At 40.8% G+C, this 23,594-nt stretch overlaps 1 protein-coding gene across 8 annotated transcripts in view; it reads right to left on the reverse strand.

The window, feature by feature from the left end:
- The window catches only part of KIF21A (kinesin family member 21A), a 247,369-nt gene that overhangs the window by 71,342 nt on the left and 152,433 nt on the right, over nucleotides 1-23,594 (reverse strand). For all 8 annotated transcript variants that reach the window (XM_073573526.1, XM_073573524.1, XM_073573519.1 and 5 more), the window contains 8 exons: nucleotides 20,057-20,126; nucleotides 16,119-16,236; nucleotides 15,559-15,747; nucleotides 13,422-13,621; nucleotides 12,270-12,377; nucleotides 10,818-10,886; nucleotides 10,519-10,721; nucleotides 1,662-1,809 (listed from right to left, as the gene is read on the reverse strand). In XM_073573526.1, coding sequence (XP_073429627.1) covers nucleotides 1,662-1,809; nucleotides 10,519-10,721; nucleotides 10,818-10,886; nucleotides 12,270-12,377; nucleotides 13,422-13,621; nucleotides 15,559-15,747; nucleotides 16,119-16,236; nucleotides 20,057-20,126 — 1,105 coding nt within the window. The remainder of the gene's footprint in view (nucleotides 1-1,661; nucleotides 1,810-10,518; nucleotides 10,722-10,817; nucleotides 10,887-12,269; nucleotides 12,378-13,421; nucleotides 13,622-15,558; nucleotides 15,748-16,118; nucleotides 16,237-20,056; nucleotides 20,127-23,594) is intronic.

Consider the following 23,594-nt stretch of genomic DNA (forward strand, 5'->3'; position numbering starts at 1 on the left):
CAATCTACTGCCTCTCCCTCTACCCGTACTGCTCGCAATCTACTGCCTCTCCCTCTACCAGTACTGCTCGCAATCTACTGCCTCTCCCTCCACCCGTACTGCTCGCAATCTACTGCCTCTCCCTCTACCCGTACTGCTCGCAATCTACTGCCTCTCCCTCTACCCGTACTGCTCGCAATCTACTGCCTCTCCCTCTACCCGTACTGCTCGCAATCTACTGCCTCTCCCTCTACCCGTACTGCGCGCAATCTACTGCCTCTCCCTCTACCCGTACTGCGCGCAATCTACTGCCTCTCCCTCTACCCGTACTGCGCGCAATCTACTGCCTCTCCCTCTACCCATACTGCGCGCAATCTACTGCCTCTCCCTCTACCCGTACTGCGCGCAATCTACTGCCTCTCCCTCTACCCGTACTGCCCGCAATCTACTGCCTCTCCCTCTACCCGTACTGCGCGCAATCTACTGCCTCTCCCTCTACCCGTACTGCTCGCAATCTACTGCCTCTCCCTCTACCCGTACTGCGCGCAATCTACTGCCTCTCCCTCTACCCGTACTCCGCGCAATCTACTGCCTCTCCCTCTACCCGTACTGCGCGCAATCTACTGCCTCTCCCTCTACCCGTACTGCGCGCAATATACTGCCTCTCCCTCTACCCGTTCTGCGCGCAATCTACTGCCTCTCCCTCCACCCGTACTGCACGCAATCTACTGCCTCTACCTCCACCAGTACTGCACGCAATCTACTGCCTCTCCCTCTACCCGTACTGCGAGCAATCTACTGCCTCTCTCTCTACCCGTACTGCGAGCAATCTACTGCCTCTCCCTCCACCCGTACTGCATGCAATCTACTGCCTCTACCTCCACCAGTACTGCACGCAATCTACTGCCTCTCCCTCTACCCGTACTGCACACAATCTACTGCCTCTCTCTACCCGTACTGCACGCAATCTACTGCCCCTCCCTCTACCCGTACTGCGCGCAATCTACTGCCTCTCCCTCCACCCGTACTGCGTCCAATCTACTGCTCTACTGTGCAATTTACTCTCTACACCTTTACTGCATGTAAATAACTGCTCTCCAAAAGTACTAGCTGTAATTTATTTCTCTGCACCTATATTTCACTGCTATCCACCTGTAATGCATGTCAATGACTGCTATCCACCTCTACTGAGCGTAAATTACTACTAACCACCTATATTGAATGTCACTGACTGCTATCCACCTGTACAGAGTGTAAATTACTGCTATCCACTTATACTGCATGTCACTAACTGCTATCTACCTGTACTGCATGTTACTGACTGTTATCCACCTCTCCTGAGTGTAAATATCTATCTTCATATGCCAGGACTATATTATTTTGCCTGTAAACTGGGTGTGCTGAACAGGGCTGAAACTCCAATTACGGTATGTATAATGGACAGGATTCACCAGTTCCCAGCAGCTACTTCAGGCTTGCTATGCACAAGGACTTGATTTATCTGCAAGGTTTATGTGGTTTATGTTAAATCTTATTATATTTCTGAAATGACATGTTGAAGGCATACGTAATAATTATTTGCTGTCTCAATATAGATTATCGAGTTACAATGTCATCGTATTACACATTAATGTTAATACCTTTTTTAATATTTGAATCCTTTTTGTGAGATGCTACTTTACCTTCAGTAGCCGATTCATGTCAGATTCCATATTAGATATAGTCATCCTTTGCATCACAATGTCAGTGATCCTTCTCTCCAGGGACTGCCATTTCTGTCTGGCCGCCTTTGACGTGTAAGTGTTAGATCCCTTCCTTTGATGTTTTTTTCTGCAAATAAAATGAAGAAAATGTACCAATATAAAATCTGTTTTGTACATACATGCTTTCTGATACTTTGCTGTCCATGACTATGGTATTTGGCTAAAGAAAAATGAGGCAGAAAATAAATAATTGTATAAACACACAGAAAAAGTACGAGCTACTAAATCTTAATTAAGCTTAACGTATTGTAATTATCCCACGCTGCTGTGATTCTGCGATCCATCCGCCCACACCTACTGTTCTCAGCTGGGAATTGTGAACATTCTGCAATAACTACTGTACCTTCATTATATTATAATTCAGCACTTAGTACTTGTAATTAAAAAAAATAAAAATACCCATGATTCCTGAACTAAGGCTAATAATGAGATTACTTTTCCTGGGGTCTAGAACTTTCAGAACACATCTAAAAAAAAGGAATATAATATATCTATTTATATACCGTAATTGCCTTAAATTGTCCGTCATCCACTTCCGCCTGGATGTCATCGAATCCCACAATCCACCGCGCCGCACTGGAAGTACGCCGACTGCCATATTGGAATACCCAAGTGATGGGTATTCCAATATGGCACCTGCTGGTGGTATCAGGCCCTTCCACAGTACCACCAGCGGGACACCGCCGGAACTCCTCCGCCGGACCCCCCTGCCGCCGTCGCCAGGACCCGTCGCCGCCTGCCCACCCACCTCCGTGCAGTCACAGCCTGTAGGAAAGACCGCGGCTTGCAGCCTGTGCTGGAGATGGGGTGCGGGCGCCCTCTGGTTGTGTCGGCACCCCATCTCCAGCACAGGCCGCAAATCACAGTCTTTCCTCCCGGCTGTGAGAGGGGTATAATGAGAGGGGTGCAACGAGAGGGGTGCAACGAGAGGGGTGCAACGAGAGGGGTGCAACGAGAGGGGTGCAACGAGAGGGGTGCAACGAGAGGGGTGCAACGAGAGGGGTGCAACGAGAGGGGTGCAACGAGAGGGTATAATGAGGGATTTTTATTTAATTGTATGAACATATATTTCAACATCATCTATTATATACTTGCCTAAAAATTGTCCATCATCCACTTCTGTCCGGACGTCCTCGAATCCCGCAATCCGCCGCACCGGAAGTACGCCGACCGCCATATTGGAGTACCCAAGTGATGGATATTCCAATATGGCACCCGCTGGTGGTACCAGGCCCTTTCGCAGTACCACCAGCGGAACACCGCCGTTACACCCACGCCGGTCCCCCCCCCCCCCCCCGCCGCCACTGGACCCGCTGCCTGACTACATGCGTCGGATCCCGCTGATTCTGCCCACCCACCGCCGTGCAGTCACAGCCGGCAGGAAAGACCGCGGCTTGAGGCCTGTACTGGAGATGGGGTGAGGTCGCCCTCTGGTGGCGCCGCACCTCATCTCCAGCACAGGCCGCAAAACACTTGTCTTTCCGCCACCCCTAGCGCCACAGAGCTGCCCCCATCGTGATGTGACTGCCCTCCCGATGCAATAGCATCGGGCCCACATCTAGTATGTACTTAATCTTGTTACCAATCATATGGATATGGTCCAAAATACTTTTACTTGATTGGCTAGAGAAGTACCAATTCATTTTTTGGAGCTAATGTGTGTTGTAATTCATTACTGAAATGGACCATAAATCGTGAATAATATCCGAAATTCCAAATTTTTTAAGTGTACTTTCTTATAAAACCTTTATTTCATGTTTTTGGCTGCATTTTTAATTTTCTTCCAAGAGCCATCATTTCTTTTTATGTTCCTATCAACATACCCGTATGAGTTGTACTTTTGCAAGACACCATTCATTCTACCACATAGATAAATGGAAAACGGGAAAAAATTCTAAGCGAGGTGAAATTGCAAAAACCTGCAATTTACTTTTTTTATTTACCATTATTTTTATTTTACTCACAATTATATATCACCATTAATTCCACAGCGCTTTACAGACATTATCAGCACTGTTCCCATTGGGGCTCACAATCTAGATTCCCTAGATTCTTTGGAATGTGGGAGGAAACCGGAGAACCCAGAGGAAACCCACGCAAACACGGGGAGAACATACAAACTCCTTGCAGATGTTGTCTTTGGTGGGATTTGAACCCAGGACCCCAGTGCTGCAAGGTTGCAGTGTTATCCACTGAGCCACCGTGCTATCATAGTAACTTTATGTTAAAACTGAACTGGCAATAGGACTCTCCCCAGTCAATATGAGTACCCAAATACTAAGATATCTTTTTTAGTTTATTACTTAAGTGGTGAAAAAATTTAAAATTGGTAAGAAAAACATTTTTTGCTTTAGTCACCATTATACGAAACGTTTTCATTTCCGGGATCTGGGGCTGTGTGAAGACTTGCCTTTAGAATCCTGAGCTGATGCTTTTACTGATACCATTTTAGCGTAGATACGCCCCTTATTACATGTTAATGCACTGCTGCAGTGACCAAAAAAACATAATTTTTATTTTTTTCCGTTACGCAGTTTACCAATCAAATTAATTAATTTTATAATTTGATAGATCAGACTTTTACGAATGCAGCCATACCAAATATGTGTCATGATCCATGCTGGATCAGGACTGATAAAAAGCACAGGTAACCTTTTTTTTTTTTCTTAAGCTGTGCTTAACCCCTTAAGCCCCAAGGGTGGTTTGCACGTTCATGACCGGGCCAATTTTTACAATTCTGACCACTGTCCCTTTATGAGGTTATAACTCTGAAACGCTTTCATGGATCCCGGTGATTCTGACTTTGTTTTCTCGTGACATATTGTACTTCATGTTAGTGCTAAAATTTCATTTATATAACTTGCGTTTATTTGTGAAAAAAACGGAAATTTGGCGAAAATTTTGAAAATTTCGCAATTTTCCAAATTTGAATTTTTATGCCCTTAAATCACAGAGATACAGCACACAAAAAACTTAATAAATAACATTTCCCACATGTTTACTTTACATCAGCACAATTTTGGAACCAAAATTTTTTTTTGTTAGGAAGTTATAAGGGTTAAAAATTGACCAGCGATTTCTCATTTTTGCAACACCATTTTATTTTTACGGACCACATCATATTTGAAGCCACTTTGAGGGGTCTATATGACAGAAAATACCCAAAAGTGATACCATTCTAAAAACTGCACCCTTAAGGTGCTCAAAACCACATTCAAAAAGTTTATTAACCCTTTAGGTGCGTCACAGGAATTTTTTGAATATTTAAAAAAAAAAATGAACATTTAACTTTTTTTCACAAAAAAAATACTTCAGGTTCAATTTTTTTTATTTTACCAAGGGTAACAGGAGAAATTGGACTGCAAAAGTTATTGTGCAATTTGTCCTGAGTACGCGGATACCTGAAATGTTGGGGGGAACCACTGTTTCGGCGCATGGCAGACCTCAGAAGGGAAGGAGCGCCGTTTGACTTTTTCAATGCAAAATTGGTTGGAATTCAGATCGGACGCCATGTCGCGTTTGGAGAGCCCCTGATGTACCTAAACAGTGGAAACCCCCCACAAGTGACCCCATTTTGGAAACTAGACCCCCCCAAGGAACTTATCTAGATATGTGGTGAGAACTTTGAACCCACAAGGGCTTCACAGAAGTTTATAACGTACAGCGGTACAATTAAAAAATCATATTTTTTCCACAAAAATGATCTTTTCACCCCCAATTTTTATTTTTCCAAGGGTAACAGGACCCTAAAAGTTATTGTGCAATTTGTCCTGAGTACGCTGATAACCCATATGTGGGTGTAAATGACTATTTGGGCGCATGGCAGAGCTCGGAAGGGAAGCAGCGCCATTTGACGTTTTTGGCTGGAATTGAGATCGGCAACCATGTCGCGACTGGAAAACCCCTGATGTACCAAAACAGTGGAAACCCCCCACGAATGACACCATTTTGGAAACTAGACCCCACAAGGAACTTATCTAAATGTGTGGTGGGCACTTTGAACCCCCCAGTGCTTCACAGAAGTTTATAACGCCCGGGCGTGAAAATAAAAAAATCGTATTTTTTCCACAAACATGATCTTTTAGTCACCAATTTTTTTATTTTCCCAAAGGTACAAGGAGAAATTGGACCCCAAAAGTTGTTGTCCAATTTGTCCCGAGTACGCTGACACCCCATATGTGGGAGAAAACTACTGTATGGGCACACGTCGGGGCTCGGAAGGGAAGTAGTGACGTTTTGGAATGCAGACTTTGATGGAATGGTCTGCAGGTGTCATGTTGCCTTTGGAGAGCCCCTAATGTACCTAAACAGTGGAAACCCCCCACAAATGACCCCAAAATTGTCTGGAATTCAGATCGGACGCCATGTCACGTTTGGAGAGTCCCTGATGTACCTAAACAGTGGAAACCCCCTACAAGTGACCCCATTTTGGAAACTAGACCCCCTAAGGAACTTATCTAGATGTGTGGTGAGCACTTTGAAGCCCCAAGGGCTTCACAGAAGTTTATAATGCCCAGGCATGAAAATAAAAAAATTGTATTTTTTCCACAAACATGATCAATTAGTCTCCAATTTTTTTATTTTCCCAAGGGTAACAGGAGAAATTGGACCCCAAAAGTTGTTGTCCAATTTGTCCTGAGTACCCTGATACCTCATAAGTGGGAGAAAACTACTGTATGGGCACACGTCGGGGCTCGGAAGGGAAGTAGTGACGTTTTGGAATGCAGACTTTGTTGGATTGGTCTGCGGGTATCATGTGGGTTTGGAGAGCCCCTGATGTACCTAAACTATTGAAACTCCCCACAAGGGACCCCATTTTGGAAACTAGACCCCCCACGGAACTTATCTAGATGTGTGGTGAGCACTTTGAACCCCCAAGTGCTTCACAGAAGTTTATAACGCCTGGGCGTGAAAATAAAAAAATCATTTTTTTCCACAAAAATGATATTTTTGCCCCCAATTTTTTATTTTCCTAAGGGTAACAGGAGAAATTGGACCCCAAAAGTTGTTTTGCTATTTGTCCTGAGTATGCCGATACCCTATATGTGGGGGTAAAACACTATTTGGGCGCATGCCAGAGCTTGGAAGGGAAGGAGCACCATTTGACTTTTTCAACGCAGAATTGGCTGGAATTGAGATCAGACGCCATGTTCATTTGGAGAGCCCCTGATGTGCCCAAACAGTGGAAACCCCCCAATTACAACTCCATCCCTAACCCCAACACACCCCTAACCCTAATCCTAACCCTAGCCCTAACCCTAATGGGAAAATGGAAATAAATACATTTTCTTTTTATTTTATTATTTTTCCCTAACTAAGGGGGTGATAACGGGGGGTTTGATTTACTATTTATAGCGGGTTTTTATGTTTGGCGGCTGTCGCACGCTAAAATACGCTTTTTATTGTAAAAATAGTTTTTGCATCACCACATATTGAGAGCTATAATTTTTCCGTATTTTGACCCACCGAGTCATGTGAGGTCTTATTCTTTGCGGGACGAGTTGACGTTTTTATTGGTACCATTTTCGGGCACGTGACATTTTTTGATCGCTTTTTATTCCGATTTTTGGGACGCAGATTGAACAAAAAACAGCGTTTCATGAATTTCTTTTGGGGGGGTGCGTTTACACCGTTCCGCGTGCGGTAAAATTGATAAAGCGGTTTTATTCTTCGGGTCAGTACGGTTACAGCAATACCTCATTTAGGTCTTTTTTTTATGTTTTCGCGGTTTTATGCAATGAAAACTATTTTATATAAAAAAATAATTATTTATGCATCGCTTTATTCTGCGAGCTATAACTTTTTTTTTTGCGGATGACGCTGTATGGTGGCTCGTTTTTTGCGGGACAAGCTGACGTTTTCAGCGGTACCATGGGTATTTATATGCGTCTTTTTGATCACGCGTTATTGCACTTTTTGTTTGGTGGTATGATAAATTATTTTTTGCTTAGTTTTTTATTTTTATTTTTTAAGTGGTTCGCTAAAGGAGGTAATGGGACAGTTTTATAGGGCGGGTCGTTACGGACGCGGCGATACCAAATATGTGTACTTTAATTGTTTTGGGTTTTTTTATTTTCAAAAAATGAATTTATTGGGGAATATTTTTTTTTTTTTTTTTTTTTTTAACTAATTTGGCGATTTTTTTAAAATTATTTTTACACTTTTTTTTTTTAAAACTTTATTACATTGTCCCAGTTGGGACATCACTGTCCTGTGACAGATCGCTGATCTGTCACATCACAGATCACTGTGACAGATCAGCGATCTGTCACAGGGATAGACGCAGACTTCCTCATGCCTGCGCTTTGCAGGCACTGAGGAAGCCAGCTCCCTACAGGCCCCCCGAAGGTCCCCGTCGCCATCTTGGATCCGGGGGCCTGTAGGGAAAGAGCCCCCCCGCAGCAGTGCTGCACACTGCGCTGCTGTGGGGGGCTCAGGGAAGCACGGAGGGAGCCCCCTCCCTGCCGATGCTTCCCTTTAACCCCCGGTACACCGCGATCGTCTTTGATCGCGGTGTACAAGGGGTTAAAGTGTCGGGGGCGGTCAGCGACCGCCCCTGACACATTGTGCCGGGTGTCAGCTGTGATAATCAGCTGACACCCGGCCGCGATCAGCGGCGCTAACCACGTGGACGCCGCTGATCGCTATGACGTACTATCCCGTCCCTGGGAATTAAGTCCCAGGGCACATGGACGGGATAGTACGTCTCATGGCAGAAAGGGGTTAAGGTTGGTTTTTGCCCCCGGTGGCCATTAGGATTACTGCACTGTGGTGTCGTTTGTTCTAAGTTTGCCCCCGGTGGTGGTGAGCGTCATTGCATTCTAGTTTCGTTAGTTAAGTGCACAAGATTATAATGCAGGTGTGATTGCTGGCTCTGCTATAAAAAAAAGTCACAGGTGTTGCAATCAGTGTTGGTGATAGTGTTCATTTCAACCATCCTTGGTAGCGGAAGGAGCTGGAGAGCGTTCCTTGCAGCACTGTCTTAGCCCTGGTGTGAAAGGAGTCATAGCGCATTTCCTTGTAGCTCTGACAGAGCTTGGTGGCAGCGATTCAGGAGGCGAGCTGCATGCTGGTGGTGGACTCTGTTGCCAGGAGCAAGTGCAACAGAGTAAAGCTAAGTGATGTTTCCCGGTTTGTGCTTTTCCTTAGTGTGTATTAGCACAGCGGTCGGGCCAGTGCCTGCGCCACCCAGCTCCCTAGCAAGGAATAGGTGTAGGGTGTGTGCTAGGGCGACAGGTTTCTGATCGGCCCCCGAGCGGAACCGGCATAGGGAACGTTAGGAGCGTCAGGGACACTGACTCAGGGGAGTGCAGGAGGTCTCCACGTCCCCTTTCCCTATCGCAGGGCCCACATTTGTAACTGTTTCCCTTCCCTTTGTCTTGTTGTTTTAGTTACCGGCCTGTGAGCTGTGTCACACAGGACAGTATCACGAGCCGCGTCCTGTGGTTCTAGTTACCGGCCTGCTGGTTGCGTCACACAGGACGGGTCCACGTGACAATATGTATAATTTTTAATGGAGTGGGGGGGGGGTGACTTGATCTTTTGTATTTTGTATTTTTTTTTTTTCATATTTTTAAACAACTTTTTTTTTCCCCCTCTCCACTTTTTACTGTATTTAAAAGCCAAAAGCTGGCTTTCACAGGAGGATCGTAATGACAGGCATGGGTGTATTCAGCAGACTCTCAGGTGTCATGACAACCCAACGGCACCCCGCGATCAAGTCACGAGAGCGCCGATTGGAGAGTTGAGCTACGCGCGCACGTTGACGCAGAGATCTACTACACTATCAGCTGTTAGTGGCACATAATGGCTGATTAAAATAGCCATCATATGCAGGGAAAGATCCAGGCTCGGCATGCATCAAAGTAAAGAGCCGTCATATGACGCAAGTTTACGTCATGTAGTGGTGGTACTGAAGACAAAAGGTCCCGATAAACAGTGGATTAAAGGGAATATGTGGTAAAGGAAATGACTATTGTTTAAATCAGGTTTTCATGCTAAATGTATACTTTTTTTTACATTGTCAATATTGTTTGGTTTTTTTTCCTCTCCCAAATTTACCATATCACTGTTAGACTTTTTTTTTTTTTAAATATAGTGATATAAAAAAAACAACAGAAAGTAACAAAAAAAAACCCACAAAAACATTTAACAGTAAAACTTGATTTAAACAACCTTATATTGCCACACGGTGAAGACATACGCAAGGTTTATTCTGCTTATTTTTTCACCATTTCACTTCACTTGGAATTTTTGTTTCTTGATTTATATAGTAAAGTGAATGGTGTCATTCAAAACTAATACTAGACCCCCCACACAAAAAAAAAACAAGTAGAGCTACAGTGTATCGACAAAAGAAGAGAGAAAAATGGATCCGCAAAAACAAAAATGTGTCCATATAGGGTTACGGTCAACTAAACCCACATATGCACACAAGGGTCTCCCATCCCTTTAGACTGGAGTGGAGTCAGGCAGTTTGAATACAAATGCCTGATTCTTTTGTTCTCCAAATTATCCACACCCAGAGCTGCCTGGTAGCAACTTTCTCCTCTGATGGACTCAAGAGAAAGCTGTTGCTTGTGTATAGCCAGTTTTATCAGGTAGACAACAGTCTGTAATCAAGTAGGACGGATTACTAGGGTGAGAAGATCAAGAGTACTTGAAATGCAAGAAAGAACAAAACAGCAGCTTTACAGCATCTAGTGCAACAGATCTACAAAATGACAGAGGTCAAAAAGTCCCAGGTTAACTAAATAATAGGGCATCGATGATGTACCTTGTGCCGTTGAAAGCATTAGAAGTTGCAGGCTGTACTCTGGCTATTGGGATTTTAGGCCTTTGCTGCCCCGATATTCGGGGTGACTCATGCTCTTCAATGACATGTTCTGAAACCGGTTCTGGGAGGCTTATTTTACGACTTACGACCCTCCCCGCCACTCTATCAGACATTGGTTTTACTTGTCGCCGTAGTGCTGTAACCTGTGTATACGAAATAAAGGTGATAAAACAAGTGAGCAATACATGAGACGAACACACAAAAAAGATAGGATAAAGTTATTTATAACAAGTTTTTACCTCTTCATTTTTCCGTCGTAGAATAACTTCTTGTTGTCTTTTCTGGGCTTCGAGGGTCCTTACCTGACTCTGTAATATATTAAAGGCTCACCATGATAACATATAGCATTGATTGAAAGTTTGTGAAACCTTCAGAATTTTTCAGATTTCTGCAAAAAATTTGCCCTATACATCAGATTATCTCACAACTGCTAGCAGCAGGTCAAGGAAGCAAAACAAATGAGTCAAAAATATGAAACGTTCGAGACCGTAATGTTTTCACTTTTTGCTCGACAAGAGTCGTGGGAGAACTTGTTTTCTGCATCCCTTCCCAAGCTCGTGATTTTATTGATCCCATTTTGCGATACAATGTTTTCATCGCTTCTTAATGAATTCTTTTTGCGACACAAAAAACACAATAATAGAATTTTAATTTTTCTTTTTTAATCGCTATACCGTTTACCGATGAGGTTAATAAATGGTATAGTTTGATAGACTGGAATTATGTGGACATAGAAATGCCAAATTTGCTTATTTTTTTACATTTCTTTATTTTTAATGGGGTTAAAATTGGCATGTTTCAAATTTTTATATTCTTTTGAGCTTATTTTTTTACTATATTTTTTCATCCCTTGCAGTAAATAGCACAGTATATTGCAGCCAAGGGCTGGTCTACATAAGGGAACTGTCACAGAGAGTGGGGGTCTTCAGCAAGCCCCCCTCCATCATGGCAAGCCCTCATCATCCCATAATTGTTGCGGGGTGCCAAAGGGCATGTTGAACACCATACCCGAGGGCTAAGAACAGTAAACACTGCTGTGCAAGATTGACAATAGTATTTAATGAGTTAACAGCAGTGGACAGAGTCAAGTTTCACCCTCTGATTATAGAGACATATGATGGCTGAATAACACTGCTACCATCTGCTGGCATTAACGACAGTTCAGTTTATAAATAGGCCTCAAAAACAGGGACCCATCATATGAGGTATTTAAAGTACCACTGAGTCATTATGGATAAAAACATTTAGGAAACCTACCATTATAAGTAAAGTTGCAATTACACCTGACGACACTAACCGACCACTGATCAGATACTTGTTTGCCAATAGGTAGTCATTTATTACCCTGTTTACACCAGATGACTCAGTTTCAGATGCTTATTGGATAATTTGCAATACATCATTCAGTGTGCTTAGGCTACCATTCTTCACAGTAGTGTAGGTCCTATAGCCACAGGACAATGTGCTACCAAGAAAGATGATCTTTTGTGCAGACCAAAAGATCATTTTACTTGATGTACAAGTGTTTTGCTTGTTTGTTGGGCAATTGACAACCTGTTAAAACTAGTCGGTTATGGGGAAACGAGTGTACTTAGGTACGAAATGGAAATGGACACTAACAGAGGCAGTTGTAAGATCTACGTGTTTATTCAATGTAACTTTAAAAAGAAAAAAGCCAAGAAAACACGCACCTCTCGCTTACGCTGATCTTTTTTAAGCTGTGCAATTTCACGGGTTCTGCGAGAGTCTACCATTCTTGCCTTTTCTTGCTCTTCCTTCATTTGTTTCATTAACCGCACCTAAACACAAATAATTATGTACAATGAATCCGCATGTAAACTGTGTAAAATGTCTGTTTTGTGTAGCTAAGGACACACATAGAGACCCGTCTGTCTGGAGGAGAGTGATGGCATACGTGATGACATACATGCAGTCTGAGTCCTAACCTAAGCTTTCCAGCACTCCAATGCATGTTGCAGGCACCAGATTGCTCAGAAAAAAAATCTAAATACTGTCCAAAACATTATTAAAGATTATAAGTCAAACTTAAACATTGTCTTGACATTTCATTTTTGTACAAGCCTGGGCTATAAATGAGACTGCTATTAAAGTACTGACCTGGAGTGATTGCTAGGAACTGTCTTTTTTTCTTTAAATATTTTCAAAAGGTCCAATCCTCATTAATTTACGCAATTTCGGATTTTGTTTGATAAGCTACTAATGAATATAAGTTTTGGTTGCTATACTGAATTAGTAAAGCAGATGGCCCACCATTACATGTCACATCCACTGCATAAATCATGAAACTACATAATATGCAAATTGCCTCTTCAGAGAGAGAAAGAGGACTGGAACTCTACAGCGCCACTTGAGTGTAGGGAAGGAATTACTGATAATGAGTTATGTATTGTAATCATGGAGTGGCCCAGAATACAGGACGATTTTCTCTCCTCACTAGTTTCACTTTCCATAGATCACTGTTCAGCGTGTGTCTGGGGGAGGAGCAGCTCTCTGCACTAAGGCTGCTGGAGGGGAAGAATTCGTTACTGTGTGATGAGGGCTTCTTCATGTGGACGGGGAGGGCCTGTATCTATGGAGGGTGGGGTTGTTGCTATAGAGGGCATGTTTGGAGTAGAGTAGGAGGTTATGACTAGTTCTCATTTCAATGCCATAACACCCCACCTCGGACGTTCTGTCCAGAATATCTAGAAAACCGTGCAAACTAGTGACAGAAAGTAAATTACTTATTGTCATAATTCTGCAGCCCAGATATGTACTGAGATTATGTGAAAAGCTCGGACAACCCCTTTAATACAATAATTGTAATCACGTATTAAATGTACCTTTGTTTTCTTCATTTCAACAACCTCTTGCTGCAATTTCTTCATTTGTTTTTCATACTGTGACTGGTTTTTCAATAAACGGGCATGCTCCTTTTGCGCAGCTTGCAGCTTTTGGAGTTCTTTATTCATGGTTTGCAGCTTCTTCTCATACTCTGTTTTTATCTTTTTGGTTTTCTCTTCTGTACATGTTTCCATTGAGCCTAAAAGAGATGTTCTACTAATGAGTGATAGGCAGGATGAAGGCCAGGGAGCTTCATTGTAAGAAGGAAAAAAATCAGTGCAAGTAAAGTGCCGTTTACTGTCCATTTTCATGTCTAGCAATTGGTTTCTTCTTTGGGTAGATATAGAGTTTGGCCTTTACAGAAGACTGGGCTACAATTGCTGGTCCCAATAGATTTATCTTTCCTTTAATATTGGCAGCATTGGTTTGTGTTTTCGTTTTTTTCCTCGCTTACTTCACAGAGCCATAACTTTTTTTTATTTTTCTGTCCACACACACACGAGGACTTATTTTTTGAATGACACCATTCATTTTACCACATAGTGTACTGGAAAATGGAAAAAAAAAAAAAAAACACCAAGTGGGGAGAAATAGCAAACAAAAAAAAAAACCTGCAATTCTGACATTGTGTTTTGGGAACGGTTTATACGGTTTACATTCTGTAGTAAAAATGACCATGCAATATGATTCTCCTCTTCAACATGATTACGGCGATACCCAACATGTCCAGTTTATTATTCTAGTGGTGAAAAAAAACACAGAAGTTTGCAACAAAAATTATTTTGGGTTCTGTTGCTTTCCGAGTACAATAACACTTTAATTTTTCAGCAAATGGAGCGGTGTGATAGCTTATTTTCTGCGTGGAGAGACATTTTTACTAGTACCATTTTTGGATAGATGTGACTTTTTGATCACTTGTTACAGCATTTTTTGAGGAACTGCAGTGACTCAAAAAAACAATTTTGTCATTCTTGAAATGTTTTTGTTTACAGTGTTTACCAATCGGGTTAAAGGGGTATTCCCATCTCCAAGATCCTATCCCAATATAACGTAGGTGTAGTAATAACATTAGAAAAACCTTAATATTAGAAATGTAGTATAGTTCTTCTGATTCGCTATGTCTCTTTCTTCATGTGCAGGCATTGCAGGACTTTAGGTATCCATGGTTACTAGCAACTAGCTAACCAACTGTCATAATATCAGTGATGAACCATGGGTACCTAAGGTCCTGCAATATCTGCACATGAGGAAAGAGAAACAGTGAATCACAAAAACTATACTACATTTCTAATTCGAAGTATTTGCTAATATTATTATACCCATTACATATTAAGATAGGACCTTGGAGATGGGAATACCCCTATAATTGCTTTATATTTTGATAGATCGGACTTTTCTGAAAGCATCAATACGTGTTTTTAGGGGGGGGGGGGGGGGGTAAACATTTTCCTTTTACTGTTCCTGTTAGTCTCTTTAGGAGACTTGAAGCTGCGATCGTCCAATCACTTGTGCTATATGCAACATCATTGCTCCATGTAGCAGAAATCATGGTCTCCCAAAAGAACTCCGTTATGACAAGCAAAGGGGTTATCAGCTGACCTCCGGCTGTCATGACAACCCATCGGCAACCTGCGATTATGTCACGGGTGCGCTGATGATCAGAGAGAATGTACACATGAATGCCGGTGCATGTTAAATTCTGCTGTCAGAGAATGACACAGAATTTAACAGGTCAACAATCGGGGGCGGAGTACAGCTCCACCTGAGAATGTTAGCGGCAGGTCCTGGCTGTAGGGCCACGGGCTCACGTTGAGTATTTGATGAATTTTTTACCTCAGTATCTGTAAGTCAAAACCAGGCGTGGAACAATCTGAGGAAAAGTCTAATAGAAACACGTCACCACTTCTGGATTTATCACCCGCTCCTGGTTTAGGCTTACACATGCTGAGCGTGCGCACGCTGCCTACTATACAGTTACACACTTGCTTCTGAGTTGCGCCACATATGTACGGCGGATGTTGTGAAGCGGTTAGATGATCTAGGAACCACAATAAACGTGAGGAAAAATAAAAATGCTTGATTCCAGACACAAGAACCGGCTATTTCTGTGGAAAATTAAAAACACCCTGTTATTACCCATATTCTGAAGTACACGATCTCTCTCAAGTTGTGTGTCGCGGATTTTGTGTTGCAGGGTCATCAGCTTTTCTTCATACTGCTGTTTCAGGGTATGCAGCCTTCTCTGGCTGTTCTCCAGCTCATCAATAAGTTTTTGTTTAATTGCAATCTCACATGTGATGTTTGCCAGATCCGCTTGGTAGTTTTCTGTAAATAAAGACAGGCAAAAAAAGGGAATTATTTCAGCACAGTAAAACAAACCAATTATTTAAACATTACTTATTTCTATTATTAAAACCACGTTCGGGAAAATCCTTGTCCTCCCCCATGTAGTCTGTTTTCAAAAACACAAACTTCTGACAGTCCAAAAATTAACCAAACTTATCACAGTAGCTCATGCTCCATATACTTCCCATTAAAGAACACTTAACAAGAAACCACACCTACTTGTCCAATGAGTTCCATAATAAACATGGTGCAATGCATGGCCAGCAGTGTTTTTGCACAAACTGACCTAAAACTCCACCTTTATCTTAGGAAATCTACTCCAATAGGTTTCGCTTGATATGAATATTTACCCTTTTCATCTAGTTCTGAATCAGATTCACTTGAACTTTCAGCTCCATCTGCATCTTCCTCATCTTCATCCTCCTCTTCTTCATCCTCCTCATGATCGCTTGCATCATGTCCTTCTTCCTAAAAAAAAAAAAAAAAAAAAAGTCATTTTGCCATGCATTTCCATTTTGGGCTTATGGACAATAATATTTTTCTATGAAGATAAGTTCCACAAGCAGACTCTAAAACTTGTAAAAAAATTTCTAATAAACAGCCGGTCAAATACATTATAAACAGTTCAAACATTTTCTAAGTAAATATATTTCTAAAGGTGATATTGACATGAAATTCTCACCAGATATCAATAACCCATCCAATACACAAAGGCAAAGAAATCAAACTATAGATGTCCATAAATTAAATTACAGTGGATACGGAAAGTATGCGTATTCAGACCCCTTTAATGTTTTCACTCTTTTCTTTGCAGTCATTTGGTAAATTCATAAAAGTTCATTTTTTTTCTCATTAATGTACACTCTGCACTCCATCTTGACTGAAAAAAAAAACCAGAAATGTAGAAATTTTTGCAAATTTATTAAAAAAGAAAAACTGAAATATCACATGGTCATAAGTATTCATACCCTTTGCTCAGATACTCATATTTAAGTCACATGCTGTCCATTTCCTTGTGATCCTCCTTGAGATGGTTCTACTCCTTCATTGGAGTCCAGTTGTGTTTAATTCAACTGATAGGACTTGATTTGTAAAAACTCACACCTGTCTATATAAGACCTCACAGTGCATAACAGACCAAATGAGAATCATGAGGTCAAAGGAACAAGCCAAGGAGCTCAGAGACAGAATTGTGGCAAGGCACACATCTGGCCACGGTTACAAAAGAATTTCTGCAGTACTCAAGGTTCCTAAGAGCAAAGTGGCCTCCATAATCCTTAAATGTAAGAAGTTTGGAATCACGAGAAGTCTTCCTAGACTTGGCCGTCCAGCCAAACTGAGCAATCGTGGGAGAAGCGCCTTGGTGAGAATTAAACAAGAACCCCAAGATCACTGTGTCTGAGCACAACAGATGCAGTAGGGCAGTAGGGAGATGGGAGTAAGTTCCACAAAGTCAATTATCACTGCAGCCCTCCACCAGTTGGGCCTTTATGGCAGAGTGGCCTGATGGAAGCCTCACCTCAGTGCCAGACAAAAAAAAAAAAACAACACATGAAGGACTGCCAGACTATGAAAAATAAGATTATCTGGTCTGATGAGACAAAAAAAAAAAAACTTTTTAGTGATAATTCTAAGCGGTATGTGTGGAGAAAAACAGGCACTGCTCATCACCTGCCCAATACAATCCCCACAGTGAAACATGGTGGTGGCAGCATCATGCTATGGGGGTGTTTTTCAGCTGCAGGGACAGGACGACTGGTTGCAATTGAAGGAAACATGAATGTGGCCAAGTACAGAGATATCCTTGATGAAAACCTCTTCCAAAGTGCTCCAGACCTCAGACTTGGCTGAAAGTTCACCTTCCAACAAGACAATGACCCTAAGCACACAGCTAAAATAGTGGGTTCAGAACAACTCTGTGGCCATTCTTGACTGGCCCAGCCAGAGACCTGACATACACCTAATTGAGCATCTCTGGAGAGACCTGAAAATGGCTGTCCACCAACGTTCACCATCTAACCTGACGGAACTGGAGAGGAAAGCATGGAAGAATGGCACAGGATCCCCAAATTCAAGTGTGAAAAACTTGTTGCATCATTCCCAAGAAGACTCACAGCTGTAACAGCTGAAAAGGATGCTTCTACCCAATACTGAGCAAAGGGTCTGAATACTTATGACCATGTGATATTTCAGTTTTTCTTTCTTAATAAATTTGCAAAAATTCTACATTTCTGTTTTTTTTCAGTCAAGATGGGGTGCAGAGAACAAATTTAAAAAAAAAAAGATGGTGTGCAGAGTGTACATTAATGAGAAAAAAAAGAACTTTTTTAAATTTACCAAATGGCTGCAATGAAACAGAGTGAAAAATTTAAAGGGGTCTGAATACTTTTCGTACCCACAGTATGTGTAATGATGAGAAATCACACATCGAAAAAGTATTGAACACACTTCTGAATTTTATTTATAATGTTCTGTACAAAAGCCTTTGTTGGCGATGATAGCTTCAAGATTACTCCATAATAAACTAGTCACATCCATTGCTCAGGTGTGATTTTGACCTATTCTTCCCCACACTCTTCAAATCCTGAAGGTTCTCTGGGCTCCTTCTATGAACTCTAAGCTCTATTTCCTTCCATACATTTTTTATTGGATTCATGTGATTGGCCCGGCCATTCTAGCAGCATTATTTTCTTTGAAATCAATTGAGAGTTTCCTTGGCTGTATGTTTGGGATCATTGTCTTGCTGACATGTCCACCCTGGTTTCATCTTCATCATCCTGGTAAAAGGCAGCAGATTTTTATCAAGAATGTTTCAGTACATTTGTCCATTGATCTTTCCTTCAATCACATGAAGTTTGCCAGTGCCGTCTGCTGAAAAACAACCCCACACCATGATGTTCCCACCTCCAAACTGCACTGTTGGTATGGTGTTCTTCGAGTGATAGGAAGTGCCTTTGGCCTCCAAACATGGTGTGTAGTATGGCATCCAAAGAGTTCAATTTTGGGCTCATCTTACCAGACTATATTCTCCCAGTATTTCACAGGTTTGACTAAATGTTGTTTAGCAAACTTTAAATGCGCCTGAACATGCTTTTTGTTCAGCAATGGAGTCTTGTGTGGTCAGTATGCATAGAGGGCATGGAGATTGAGTGCATTACTTTCAGTTTTCTCTGAAACAATTGTACCTGTGGATTTCAGGCCTTTCTGTAGCTCTCCACGGGTGGTTCTTGGCTCTTAGACAACACTCTTGATAATTCCTTTCACTTCTCTTTCTGAAATTTTGCGGAGAGCACCTGGTCATGGCTGGTTTATGGTGAAATGATGTTCTTTATACTCCTGGATAATGGCCCCCAAGAGAGCTCACTTTTAGACATTTTTCTGTCAATGCAATGAGCATGTTTTGCAACAACAGGGTTGCGAAGGTCTTAAGACAGGTCACTGATTTTACCCATCATGAGAGGTGTCTTGTTTGGTAATGAGACACCTTTTTATAGGCCAACAGTTGCTATTATTTTTCACTAAGTTGCAGGATTGTTTTCTAATTACTGATAGATTTCAGCTGTGTCAAGACATTCCATAGCTTTTTGCACCTCTTTCTTCATGTGTTCAATACTTTTTTTCTTGAACCATTTTTCATTATTACACAACTTAATTTATGGACATCTATGATTGATTACTTGCCTGTGTGGATTGGATGGGTTGTTACGGACATCTGGTGAGAATTTCAAGTCAACAGCACCTTAAGAAATATATTTACTCCAAAAATTTGCGAATTGCTCAATACTTACTTCAACCACTGCACTTATGAATCATGTTTAGGAACAAGCTGAATATCATTTTCTTTGCCTTCTCCCATTTTTTAGTAACCTCTACTTGTATATATTTTTCAAAATATAATTTACAGTACATAACTAGGCCTACTGTGTAAGTTAGGGCTACTGAATGTCAGAATAATACATAAGAAGGATACATGAATGCTACACTACTTACATATATTTGTTAAACCTGAAAATAAAGCATATGTGCAGTTTTAGATAATGTGTTACTGCTCTATTATACAAGTCTCAGCGCAACACGCTGTATGAAAAAAGGGTTGTTTTAATTTTTACTAATGAAGTGAATTATTCATCCATGAACTCTGTCCTGAACATATGTGTGCTCATGCATCGTTTATGTAGTAATTGCACTGACATTTCTAAATACATGAAGAAAGCCTTTAAAAAGGACATTTGTATTAGTTTCCTGACTCTTATACACCCGGTACACACAGTATTATCCTCATACTTACAGTATCTATATCATTGACCTCTTTTTCTGTAAGTTCTCTCTCCTCAGACTTCTCATTGTCATCTTTTACACTATAGGAAAAACAAGAAGCATGTAAAATAAAACATCTCTTTTGCTCAACTTGGTTGCATATAGTATATCCCAAGACTGCGCGTTATGCATTTATACATTACTAATTATAATTCAATTACTACTATACCTAATGTCCTAATGTATTAAACATGACCACACTCTGGGTGGTGTCAGCATTGTTTCTTCAACTTTCAATATATTTTAGAATGTACTGAAGATACATTTATCTGCCAGTGAGCAGGAAAGCACCAACATCCATCAAAATGTTTACCATCTTGAGGATATGCCATCAATACTAGAGCAGTTGGGGTCTGACATTCAGGAACCCCTGCCAATCTTTCTGAAGTGACCACATCCCTGGATAGTGCTGGACATTGCTGTGTACTGCAGAACACTGTGCTTTTTATAATGCCTGTGCTAGGACTGCATTTTAATCCCATTCATGTTGCTCCTTCAAGCAGCAGAGGCAAGAGTTAGATCTCACGATAACAGACATTTGTAAAAATTTGGCCAAGCCCTGTAACCTGAAACCCATTGGGACTTTTTTTTACTTAAATTTTAAACACATGAAAATTCAGAACGCAATTGATTCATGACTTTACCTATCTGCATGAATACAAGATAGGTGATGTATAGTACAAGTACAACTGGGCATATATGCAACGAATGAGCTCCTACAAAAGGTTTCAGGTTAATATGATGTTAATATATATTGACTACATTTACTTTAACAAATGCCAGTATCTGCAGTACAATATTAATATCCTACATGTTTATACATTCAAACAAATCTTTAGATGGCAAACTTTCCATTAATGTATGGCCTTTGGACCCATTTTTTATTGAACTGCATAGACCTTTCATTAAATAAAAAGTTGCAATTTATTTCCATTACACTTTCTATCAGCTGGCTCCTGGAGCTTTCATGCACAATAAGATGCAGGCTTTACAATCCTATTAGACAAATTGCTGACGGCTCTGCAGCGCATCTCAGACATCTAGTAAATTGACACCAAGCTGAAATTCAGAATAAGCTAAGATACATATGATTTATGCTTTTCTTAATTGGCTTAAAGAGCAATTCAACTTTCGGCAGTATTTTTATATCTTGCAGGGACTTTAACTGCCTGCAGATCTGTGGCGGTCTGGTTCTTGAGATGGGTCCAATTAAACTGCCATATGAGAAAACAACCTGTTGAAGGTTTAGTTACTCTTGAAGTCAGAGAAGGGCTACAGACTTGAGCAATCAGAAAGCTATGAGCAGCCTGCATTGAAGTTTACTGCATGCAAGCTCAAGAACAGCTTTCCCCAACAGATCCTGTTTTCAGGATCTCCTATGTATAGGTGATACTTTAAGACTGGAGTTGGGGAATAATGCTTTACAAGATAGACGTTAGAAAGGTTTTAACTAAACTCAATTGCAAATATGTTTTATTTCAAAAAGTACTGTCAAAACAATAAGAAATGGGTTCAAATATGTACATGATCTTTAATAGAGAGTGAAATTAATAAATACCTGTGATGTGCAATTATGACATGAAACATGACATTTCTTTTTTTTTTTTCTACACAGTGTTTTTACCATATTTCTTTGTCACACAACACATCATAAATGAAAAAAATAGAATGTGAGATTAAATCAGAAGTGTAAGGAAACAAAATTAAATTGCCATTGTCCTAGAAAAAAAATTGTAAAAAAAATAAATAAATAATTGTTAGATCAAAAACGATGTGCAGATGGCATACAAAGAAACTGCTTAGTACAGACTGAGAAAAACAGTGGTCACATGCATTAAGGGCTGATATTTTTACATAACAAAAACAATATCAGATTAAATAAATATTTCACTGCTGACTGCTGCAGAAATTGATTTGAAAATGGGGGCAGTCACAGCCATGGTATATTTGTCTAGCGGAAGTCACAGAGGAGAGCAAATGCTTAATGGGGGCAAACCCAGTCTTTAAAGTAATACTATAAGTACCGTAATCTAATGCAGAAAATACAGTATGCCTATAGGCATCTGTTTAGTGCTTTATCTACTAAAATGTTTACAAACTTGTAACCTTTAATATCAGCAACTTAAGCATTGCACTTGAAAAGTTAACCTGTCTTTCGATTCATGCAGCTCGGACCACAGAAAATATGAATCAGGGACTGTCTTCCTTATTAGACATACTGAAACATATAAGGAAAAAACGCACCAAGAAGGAACCAAGGTATAATAAAAGATATAACTTTATTAGATTTTTAAAAATATTGTACAGAGCTTTAAAAGGGTAGTGAACAGGAGTTTGACTCCCCTGGAAGAAGGCACGTCTGCCAAAACGCGTGTTGGGGTGGTAGCAACGCAGGTCTCAGGTATCTACATAACCATCTATACATTCTATATCCTTTTTTTACCCATCTCCATGTGTTTATGCTCACTGATGGGTTTACTCTTCTCCTTGATATATCAGGTACTTGTATTATGCATGGGAACAATCACTCTGTACATAGGCATTTTAGAACTTACTTTCTGTACCTCTGACCTGTAGTTCCACGTTCTCTGGTTGCTATCACTGTTCACCAACCTTAAAGCTCTGTACAATATTTTTAAAAATCTAATAAAGTTATATATTTTATTATTATACCTTGGTTCCTTCTTGGTGTGTTTTTTCCTTATATGTTTCAATATGCCTTAGTGCACTAATCCTTCTATGTTGACACAGGTGTTTATATTAACATTGACAATGGGTATTGTTACCTCCATATGCTTTATCTTAGTAGAAATACCTACGCTGCTCTCTGGCCTCACTCTGGATCCCTCTAGCTTTTCAAAGGAAAAAAAAAAATTAAGGCTACTGAGGTGACTAGTCACTGTGGCAGGCCACCCCTGCCGTCTCACTGCTTTGTGCTGCATGACTGAAAAGTCTCTCTCTAAGCACACAAATGGAGAGACCTGGTAATCAAGCAGGTTAGGGTGGGTCACAATAAGGTTAACAGCGATTGGTCATCTCATTTGCTTCGTTCTGGGGGAGTTATTTAAAGGGAGCTTGTCAGTCATATCAACCTTCCTAAGCTGTATATATGGGCATGTAGGTCATAGAGCGTTGACTAAAATAATACCTTGATCTTTGAGATCCGTTGTCTTATTTCAGAGAAATCCACATTTTTCTTAATATGTAAATGAGCTGTTAAAATTATGGGCCAGACACAGATCTCCTTGAGAATCTGCCTCCATAGCTTACTATAAATGAAAGGGGGAATTACCAGAGTGAGACATATAATGACTGACAGTCTGCTCTCCTGATCTTACGGCAAAGCTGTGTGTGATTTTAATTAACACAGTGAAGTATTAGTTCTCTGAAAAGCTGGAAAATTTCAGAGTAAAATAAAGTTACTTACAATAAGGAGGCTGTCCCTGATTCATGCTACTCATATACCAGGCAGCATAAATCACATGATGGGTTCCCTTTAAAAATAATAA

This window comes from Dendrobates tinctorius, unplaced genomic scaffold, assembly GCF_039654945.1.
Source record: "Dendrobates tinctorius isolate UK_male_01 unplaced genomic scaffold, ASM3965494v1 ptg000035l, whole genome shotgun sequence".
Taxonomy (NCBI): Eukaryota; Metazoa; Chordata; class Amphibia; order Anura; family Dendrobatidae; genus Dendrobates; species Dendrobates tinctorius.